The 10,549-nt window shown below is 48.4% G+C and overlaps 1 protein-coding gene across 1 annotated transcript in view; it reads right to left on the bottom strand.

Annotated features, from left to right (window-relative positions):
* Nucleotides 1-10,549, bottom strand: part of DUSP29 (dual specificity phosphatase 29) — a 35,354-nt gene continuing 24,805 nt past the window's right edge. Inside the window, exons 3-4 of the mRNA XM_059900176.1 lie at nt 9,575-9,795; nt 1-603 (exon numbers count right to left, since the gene is read on the bottom strand). Of these exons, the coding sequence (XP_059756159.1) occupies nt 359-603; nt 9,575-9,795 (466 nt within the window). The 3' untranslated portion in view covers nt 1-358. The remainder of the gene's footprint in view (nt 604-9,574; nt 9,796-10,549) is intronic.

The following is a 10,549-nucleotide window of genomic DNA, read 5'->3' as shown; positions in this document are numbered from 1 at the left end:
TTTCAGACAAAGCCAAATATTTAATCACAGCACAATGTCTACACATCTTTAAATCCTTTTCCGCATCCATCTTACCAAAAAAAAAAAAAAAAAAAAACGGCGCATGCGTGCTCACTTGTAGCCAGTTCCGCTGGGAAGCCCGTCTGCCCCATTTTGCTGTGAAGCCAAGTGCTGGCCTCCTACCGGAGGCCACTATGAATTACCCGCTCTGTTCACCAGCCCCTGGGAAGTTTAAGATTGTTTCGAAGGAGTCAAGCTTTGGTTTCACGTCCCTTCTCTGTGACGAAGTCACAGGCCAGAGCTATTTTCAGCCTTCCCCCGTCATTCCCGAGTATCCTGCGCTCCCCGTGAGGGGGCCTTACAGCTCCTTCTCACCAGCCTTCTCACCGTCCCCGCCGTGCCGGGCCTGTCGTCTCTGCTGCACCAGTTGCTGGTCCAGTTCCCGGAGCTGCTTCAGAAAGCCCCGGTTGGGTAGGACACAGCGGTTCTTGGCCACTTGTTGGATGGCGTCCACCAGGGTCATGTTCCTGTGGATCATCAGGTAGGCCAGGACGAGAGTCGCCGACCGGCTGCGGCCCATGGCGCAGTGAACCAGGATCTTATCTGCAATGGAGTGGGGAGAGGAAACACCCCCATTGTAGGGGCAGGGTGGCCCGGAGGTTGGGGCATAGGTGTGGGGCTCACGCAGAGCCAGCTCAGATCCTGACTCTCCCACTATTGTAGGACCCTGGGCAGGTTACTGAGTGGCTGGGAGCCCCAGCTTCCCCATTTGTACAATGGGGATACTGTCAGTATCCTCTTCATTAGGGTCGGTGTGAAGGCAATTGGTGCAAAGCAACTTGGTACACTGCTTGGTGCATATTAAAGGTTCAATAAGTCACAGATGTTATTATTGTTGCCTCGGTGAGGAGGAGGAGGGATTGAAACTGATGCTTCCTACCTGCCAAAGCACCTCCAAGGGAGAGCCTTGTGAGTTTTTTTTAACGCTCACTTTTAATTTATTTATAATATATTCATATTATTTATTTACTTAATGCTTACTTATTTTGAATAGGGCAGCCACTAGGGTTCAAATTTCAAAAGGTATAAAATGATGGCATTGAAAAGCCTCCCACCCACCTCCTCAGTTCCCCAAAGCAACAAGTATTACCAGTTTCTTCTTCCGGAGAATTATCTGTGCATATACATAGCAAAAATATATTTTTTCTCTTATTTTCTTGCCCAAAAGGTAGCAAGCTTTACACACTTTTCTCTACCTTGCTTCTTCCATTTAACAATATATCTTGGAGACCTTTGTATATCAGTCTCTGAGGAGTTCTCTCTTTGTTATTTTTTCTTGTGGCTGCACAGAGTTCCTCTGTATGGATGAACCGTAATCCACTTTAAACGGGGTGCATTCCATCCCGTCCTCGGCTGCAGGTGGATTGTGGAGGAATGCAGGCTTTCTGCACCATTTGCAGTGCTGCTGCATTTGACCTCGGATAAGGAGAGAGCACCCACAGTCCCAAAGGGCCCTTTGAGGGACCGAGACAGCGGGTGCAGTCTGCTTGCCGTGGAGTCTGTGAGCATTCATGTGGCCGCGGGAGCCTGCAGAACCCTGGCCTTCTCTCTTGCAGTCCTGCGTTAGAGAGTCGGTTCTGCTACTAACCACCTGGGTGTGGGGGTAAGCCACTCAGCCTGTGGCGCCTCGACTTCCTCAACTGTCAAAAGGGGCAGCAGCCTCAGATCAGCTGTGAGCAAAGCCAATTGAGTAAAAATCACATGGTCAGATTTTTAAAAAATTAAAAGTTTTATTGTGTCATGTGGTATAACCAGGGGATGAATATTCTTATAACTTAGGTGACCAAATTGTCATCTAGATCAGCGGTTCTCTAAGCATAAGCCAAGACCCTAGGGGTTCCCAGGGTACTCTGAGGAGATCTGTGGAGTTAACATTATTTTCAAAATAGTACTGTGGCGGTGTTTGTCTCTTTCACTGTTTTGACATTTGCACTGATGGTACAAAGGCAGTGGTGGGAAGAACTGCTGGTGCCTTAGCGTGAATTATGGCAGGGACACTGAACTGTAGTAGTAATCATTGCATTCACCACAAAGCACTCTTGGGGAAAAAACAAGCCAATTTCCCTTAAGAATATCTTTGATGAAGCAGTAAAAATTAATTTTATCGAATTTCAGCCCTTGGTTACACTTCTTAATATTCTGTGTGATGAATGGGATGTGTACATAAAGCACTCTGGCTGCATACCGAAGTACGATTGTTATCTCAAGGAAAAGCTTACGGGAGATTGAGTTGCAAGCTGAATTAGCCACTGTTTCGTGAAACACCATTTTTACTTAAAAGAGTAAATGACAGAAAAACCATGGTAATTCAAACTTGGGTATTTGGCAGACTTTTTCTAGAAAGTGAACAAAGTGAGCCTTTCACATCAAAGAAAACAATTGAGAGTATCTGTTGCCAGTGATAAAATGCAAGCTTTCAAGCAAAAATTAGAATTTTGGAAAACTTGTATCTACTGTGAGATTGACAGTTTCGCAATACTCAAGATTTTTCTGTTAAGATCGGCAGTCATATTAACAAATGTGTCTTCTGACAATGTACAGTGAAAGTGTCAACATTTGGAAGATCTGCATAACTTAGTGAACAAGATTTTCCACATAACCAATGTGAGATATTACAAAATCATGTGTGGGTAAAAAATCCATTCAAAGTGCAAGAGAGACCAATGGATTTTCATGTAACAGAGTACGAAGTTTATAGATGTGGTTTCAGATTCCACATCACAACTCACCTTTAAGACGCTATCACTTGTCAAGTTTTGGTGTAGTATCAAAGAGGAATATCCACAGTTTTCTGAAAAGGCTGTTAACATATCCCTTCCTTCTCCAGCTATATATCTGAGTAAGGCTGGATTTTCTCCATATACTTCCACCGAGACACCATATCACAACAGACTGAATGCAGAAGCAGATATAAAAACCCACCTGGATTCTCATAAGCCTAGCATCAAAGAGATTTGCAAAAATGTAAAATAATGCCATGCTTCTCCCCACTTTATTTTGGAAAATATAATTTTTTTCATAAAAATATGTTAATATGCAATGGGTTCACTTTATTAGTTTTAAATAAATAAATATTTTTAAAATTTTCAGTTCTTATTTCTAATAGAGTAGATATTGATAGATCTACCCTACATAAATGCTCTTTGAGGCCTTCAGTAATTTTTAGGAGTGTGAAAGGGATCTGAGACCATAAAGATTGAGAACTGGAAGATATAGAAGAATCTCCACACTGGACTTCCCTGGTGGTGCAGTGGTTAAGAATCCCCCTGCCAATGCAGGAGACACGGGTTCGAGCCCCGGTCTGGGAAGATCCCACATACCACAGGGCAGCTAAGCCGGTGCACCACAACTACTGAGCCCATGCTCTAGAGCCCGTGAGCCACAACTACTGAAGCCCTTGCGCCTAGAGCCCATGCTCCGCAACAAGAGAAGCCACCGCAATGAGAAGCCCGTGCACTACAACGAAGAGTAGCTCCCGCTCGCCACGACTACACAACTAGAGAAAGCCCTCCACAAGAAAAAAGCTCCCTTCCGCCACTATCATGGCAACAGCTGGGCCGAATGAGAAATCACCATGAGAAGCAGCTTTCCATCCTTCAGGCCTCCATTTGGTGGCGCTCTAGAGCTCACAAAGCACCTCAACATGTTTTATCTCATTTCATCCTTAATACAGCCATCAAGGTTTCATTATCCTCATCCCTGCTTTACAGATGGGGAAACAGCCGAGGCGAAATGACTGCTAGAGGTCACCCAGAAAGATGGTGCCATCTCTAGAAATAGTTCAAAGCAACTTGTTATTGAGACCCTACTGTGTGGTGGCTACTTGCTGCTGTGCTCTGGGGACAGAAAAAGTAATGAGATTAGCGTCTCTGGCTGTCCCCAGCACTGCCACCACTGCCATCCCAGTGGCGGCCCTCTCCTGCGGTTCTGGGATCCCTTTGCTGGGGTCAAGCTGGCTGGGGCAGCTTGAGCTGTGTGACTCCAGTGCTGTCCCTGTTCCTGAGTCTTCTGCCTGAGGCCTGGAAGGATGACCAAGGAGACACTCATGGACATCACTGGGTTTATGGAGCACCAGCAGGAGATGAGAAGGGCTTGGCAAAGAACACTTCTGAATGGACGTGGCTCCCCGTGTCCCTCTCACCTCCACTCCCCACCTGCCTCATGGCACCAAGCCCAGGACAGCGGTGATGGTCAGCAACCGCGGCAGCATGAGCCGTGCAAGTGGGCCCAATACCAGGCACCAGGATTCTCTTTCCCCACCCACCCCAGCTGGAGAGGCCTGCACACCCCTCCTGTGGTAAGGACCCTGCTGGTGGCCTTTCCACACACACAGTGCTGACACAGAAGGCGCCCATAAAGAACTGTTAATTTTATCACAATTCGTTTCCACGAATCTCCACAGGCTAAGCATGCGGGCCTCCAATCCCCATCGCTGAGCTGCAAGAGTGTGGCCGCCTTTTCCCCGTGCACCTGGGCCAGAAAGGCCAGAGGGCGAGAAGCAGGGCGGCTTCTTCAGTGCTGGGTGGGGTTTGGGGGCGGCTGGCCCAGCTCATGGACATGACTGTCCTCCTGGAGTGGAATGTCTACCTCTGGTATTCTAATCCCCACAGACTGTTCCAGAGGCTGCCTGGCCCCTTGCCAGCTCTGCTGATAACTAAAGCGTTTCTTCCTCCACTGGCAAAAAGGGTAATTCTTTCTGTCATGACTAAAGACTTGAAACAGACGAAAGCTGTAGTTCATTAAGTCTTTAGGGAGCCTGAAGTCTGTGAAGCGGGAGGAGGGGGAGGGGAGAGAGAGGGGGAAGGGGATGGGGGTCCTCCGCTCCAGCAGAAGCTCCTCCCGGCTGAATTTTGCTTTCACGACAGCAGCACTAATGCCGTCAGCCGTGTGAGCTTGGTGGGCCTCCTAGGGTAGAGGACCTGTCCCCAGAGTCTCAGGGCACTGCTCCCTCTTTGCTCTGTGGCTCTGCTAAGCACCACCCTTTGGGGCCCAGCGTTGGATGGTGAGAAACTGCTCTCAGGAGAGTTCGGGAGACATGCAAGGAAGGCTGCATTCAGCCTGTTCACAGCGTGGCCCACACCAGAGGAAGCCGAAGGGAGCATTGTCAGGCTTGGCATTTTCTAGGTCAGTGGCTTTCACACTTCTTTGTGTGACAGCCCCCTCCCGCCCCGTGCAAATCATAAAATTCACAGCTAACAAGTACATGGGTTCAGCCTACCCCATATCTTCCAAGCACTTTATATGTTCGTTGTAGTCAGTCCTCAGAACAACCTGATGAGGGAGATGAAATTAGTATCCCTGTTTTATCGAGGAGGTAGCTGAAGTGCAGGGAAGCAATGTGTCTGAGTCACACAGCTGGGAAGTGGCAGGACTTTGATTCAAGCCCAGGCCACTGAAGCCAGAGGACTTAGATGTTAAGGGGGCTTCACAGGTATGTGTGTATCAGACAAGAGTTTCACAAAATAATTTGTGCTTTTATTACATGCAGTGTACGCTGATGTCTTCTACTCTTTCCTAATCTTTTCAATTTTTGTTTTTTTTAAAGAAATCCTAGTCAAAGCCACTAAATTGATTTTACAACCCACTGATAGGCCACAATTTATGTTTGAAAAATGATGGTTTCAATTAAATATTTCTCCTTTGGCCTTCACCAAAAGGTGAATTCCCACAATCTTAGGAAGAAAAGCCAAATCCAGAACCTCTACTGTTTACCTAATGGCACGTTTTCACTGGCAACCAGAAGGTGGGCCTCTGTCACTCAAATCAGACGTATAGGCTAAGCCTGTTATCACCAACCACCCCCCTGACTTCCTTGGTTTGTGGAGGAGGCCCTTTGTCTCCCACTCACTACCTTGGAACCTGCAAAAGCAGAGTTCCTACTTCTCCCAAAATAGTTCTGCACACATGGAAGTCCTCAGAAAAAGGATGCATGGCATGTTTTAGAACTGCCAGGGGGCAGGCTTGTATGTGCTGCAGTGGGTCAGGATACCCTTAAAATACCCTGAAAATCTGGTCTGATTAAAGCTCAGAAGCGCCGGAGAAACAGCCTCTTGCTCAAACACAGACTTCATTTATTTCTTCAAACCTACCGTATCCATAATAGATTGTAAGATGGCTTCCAAAGCAGCCTCTGGACTGTTTGTTCAAGAAAAAGAAAGAATAAAAGGAGAGTGGTGATACTAAAATCTGATCTTTAGAGCCTCATGGTATCCGCCCTGGGATTTCTAAGAAGATTTCATTAAATTAAAACCACAGTAACTCAGCTCTGAGGGTGCTGTGCCAGGAGCAGTGAAGGCAGTCCAAATGGGGCTCCCGTGGCAGTATGTTGTCCGTACTTCTTTTTCTGACGAAGAGTGACAAGTTCAGTTGTTTTAGATCCTATAACCAGCTGGAATGTCTCACCTTCCATGATATTGGGTGACCTCTTATACAGCAAAGTCACCAGATGCTCAAAATAAGGACAAAGGACTCTTCCGTGAGGCCTGAGTGACAGAAGCGATGCCCGCTGGTCCCTGATTAACTCTGTGACCCTCAGCACATCAGTTGGCTTCTCTGGGTCTCTGTTTCCCCAGCTCTCAGGGCAGAACACTGGACTAGATTATCTCTAAGATTTTTCAAGAGTGTCTGAGGTTGCCTGGTGAGTTCTTTCGGAAGGGTCAGATCAGGGTAGGGCAGACACAGGGGTGGGTCCCATGTGGCTGATTACAGACCACACGTACAGCTCTGCAGCACCACAAGGGATGCTTTTCAAAAAGAGGGAACGAGACTGGCTGTGAGGAGCAGTGGTGGGAAACGGTATACACTAAGCTGAAACTAGCCAAGGAAGAACAGGAAAGACAGAGGAAAAAGACATGTCTTTGCCTTTTGGCCAGACTGTCCATCAACACCTCTTACATCAAGAGTATAATAAGAAACATACGAGTGCGTCTGGCTCCTAAAATGCTACAGGAGTGTCCCGTGGTTCTCCAGGGCGTGACTAGACCCTTCCAGGCTGCCTACTGCCTGTGCCATAGAGGCTGAGCACACGCCATCTCCACGTATGGAGTCTCTGACAATGCTGACGAGCTTTTTATTTTGTTACTCTGACTACTCAGGGCACAGGTTACAAACTGACAGCCATTGGGTTTCTTTTGTTTGGGCTGTGCCGCGTTTTAAGAGATTTTCAATTTGTTGCCAACACTTAAAATTTGAGCAATTTTACGTTAAAATCCAGATTGGAGACTTTTCCTGAAAAGTCAGATCTGCCACATTGGCACTGATTCTCACAAGACAATCATTGGCTGGGACTGAGTAGCAGCTGTCCCCTTTGCAGGGGATATGGGGCTCTCAGCTCAGCCACAATCACCCTCTCCCCTCACCCCATGGCCACATGCAGCCAGCGTCATTCATTTATGGCCTCTGCCTGGTCCTGAAGGGTTGGGGTTTGAGCCCTCAGCTTGAGGAAGTCTTTAGATATGCAAATACAAAGGGCACAGAGAAGGGAGTCTGGCCTCCCACTGGCAACAGGGTCCTGTCCTGCTCCCCATCCCTAGCCAGCTGGTCTAGGCCCACACTCCCTGCATGTCCTCTGACCTGTGGATATGCTTTTCCCTCTTGACCCTTTCTCGGCTAGGTGCTTTCGACCACCCGGTCTGTCTACCTGTCACGATCCACACCAGCCTGACATCTCCACATCGATGCTCTGAGATCTGCCCAGGCCTAAACATATGACCCCAAAGCCCATTCTTTCCTAATCCGGCAGTGGGGGCAGACTCTAAAATGGCATGCCAGGACCCTGGCAGGCTATCCTATGCGTGTATCATACCACTGTAGTTCAAAGTTGGAATGTCTTTTTTTCCTTTTTTTTTTTTACCCCCTCTGGGGTTTGGAAACTTTATTATGATGATGTGCACGTGCTGGTGTGGTTATGTGCTTCGTGGTGCGAGACCTCTCTTTATCAAACACATCTGACAGCCTGCTGCGCACCAGGTTCTAGGCTAAGTGCTTTTTGTGGGTTACTGCTGATCCTCATTATAACCTTTCAAGGTAAATATTTTCATCACCGGATGGAGAAATCAAGGCTTAGAAATCACATTGTTGTGCAGCGTGAATTTGAATGCAGCCTTGTCTTCTCCAAAGCCTTCCAGGCCCCTTCCATTAAGGGGATGGTTGAAGATATAGTAACGGCAAGCTGAGCACATTAAACAGAATCGGAAGGATCGTGTGGTGGTAGCTTTTTGTTTTTTCATGTCAAATATGTTTTCAGTTAACTTCAAATACTGTGAGGCGAATTTCACCTTATGGTGATGAGTCAGAGTCCGGTTGCTTTTTTGATCCTGCTTGGAAACCCAGAATGTGCCTAACACAAAAGATGGTCCATAAATAGACTCATAAAAAGGATGACTTTGAAATGAGGTATCCCCTAAGACAAGAACTTCAGCTCTGTGGGTTTTTTTTTTTTTTTTTCCTTCCCTCTGTCATAGCCTTCTGAGCCAAAATAAAGACAAACTCTGGCCAGCTGCAGGTTGCAGTTCCTGAAACAGGCCAGTTGGTCAGTCACTGAGCCTTGTAATCCCAACCACTTGTGGTAAGAAAGGCCTTTAGTAACTGTATACCTTGAATTATGTGATGGCCCCGTTAAAGGGTGTGACACATGGGGCTGAAGTCAGAGCACAGATCAGGGAGTTGAAGTCCCTCTGGCCTCTGTGGAAAGTCACTGAGATACATCCTGCAGTAATCACGGCATGTTGGCTCAGCCAGATGCATACCTACACTGTGCCCTTCTCTCCAGAATAGCCTCGTAGACTACCTGGATTAGGGCCGCGAAAACTGCATTTTGGGTACAAGGACTAGCGCTGTGATTTAAAAGACGGTTAATTAACTTTGGGAAACTTGGACATCATGAGTGCAAAACTCAGATTCTCAAATATAGTTTTGCCACTTAGAAAGAATAGGTTGTCAGCTTTCTACAGGAGGGTTCACTAGACTGAATATGACTAGGGTGGGAGGATGAGGGAGGCAGGTATGAACTTGGTTGGCTGGCAGGAGAATCTGAAGTCTCCCCTAGATTCCCACTCAAGTCAGCTCCCTGAGGGTTTTCGAGCATCGAGGCCCTTGGCTATTAGTCTGGTCTGGACCCAGGCACAATTAGCACCTTGGCAGCATCCCACCTTTGAGGGCTCCCAACCACCCCTGGCGTTCAAAAGATGGCTGCTGTGCCTTAGGGAAGACAGATTCAGGCCAAAGGCCTCTCCTCTGAGCCCTCCTGATTCTGATTTCCCATAGCGGCAACCAAGGGCCAAACCCCAGCAGCAGCAAGCTCAGTGGTGCTCACAGCCTCCAGGGGAGCAGACATTTCCAGCAACCCTGGCAGGGCGGGATTTGCGAGGGGAACTTACTTAAAGTGTGCAGATGCCCCTTCCCACCAGGCTGAGGGGCGGGGCCTCAGGCTGGGGGTGGGGCCTAGGACTGGGGCGGGGCCTTGAGGTGGCCAAGGGCTGGGGGCGGGGCCGTGTGCGGGCCGAAGGTCTCTTACTGTGATCGCAGCGGAGCGCAGCATCAATGAAAGCGGCCGCTGGGTAGAAGAAGACGCTGAGGTCGAAGGTGGGCAGGTCATCGGCCTCGACGCCGTGGTACTCGATGGCCATGTCGCGGTAGTAGTTGGGCCCAGTGTCTACGTTCCAGCTGCCGTGGGCCGCGTTCAGCACGTGCGTGAAACCTGCCTTCTGCAGCCTGTAGCGGTCCAGCGCCGTCGCCCTGGGTGCGAGGAAGAGAGGCTGGTCGGCTGTGCGGAGCCTTGGCCTGGACCTGGGGGAAAGTCGGGGGCAGCCCACGGGTTTCTGCTCTCGATTCCAGCTTCCAAAATAAGGCCTAGCCGTTGAAATGAAGGACTTCCCTAGTCCAAGCCCTGCTCTTACTGACCCCTGGGCCGCTGTGCCCTATTCTTTCATTTTCTGTATTTCATTCAAATACAGAAAAGCTTGGTGCTGGAGACTCCAGTGGTCCACGGGAGTGGACTGTCAGCTGCCAGATCCCCTCTAAGGCCATCAGAATAACCTGTTCATCAGGCAAAGCTGAATGTAAGGGAGAGGGCCACCTTCATAGAGCCTCGGGGAGACCCTTTAAAGCGGGCCCCTCCTCTGAACCCTCTGGATGTTTACAGTGTTTGGAGGTTGGGGCTTGAATGAATGGTTTAAGATGGGTCATTCAGGGAATTCCCTGATGGTCCAGTAGTTAGGACTCCACCCTTCCACTGCAGGGGGCATGGGTTCGATCCCTGTGAGGAGGACCTAAGATCCCGCAAGCCCTGTGTTGTGCCCTCCCCCAAAAAAAACAAAAACAAAAACTTGAAAAAAAAAAATAAGATGGGTCATTCAGTGTCAGGGTTTGATTGGGATCTGGCAAAATTCTTTTTTAAATATATTTATTTATTTATTTATGGCTGTGTTGGGTCTTCGTTTCTGTGCGAGGGCTTTCTCCAGTTGCGGCGAGCGGGGGCCACTCTTCATCG

The sequence above is a fragment of the Balaenoptera ricei genome, chromosome 16, assembly GCF_028023285.1.
Source record: "Balaenoptera ricei isolate mBalRic1 chromosome 16, mBalRic1.hap2, whole genome shotgun sequence".
Taxonomy (NCBI): Eukaryota; Metazoa; Chordata; class Mammalia; order Artiodactyla; family Balaenopteridae; genus Balaenoptera; species Balaenoptera ricei.
Note: the sequence above shows the minus strand (reverse complement) of the source record. Positions and strands in the feature narration are given on the sequence as shown.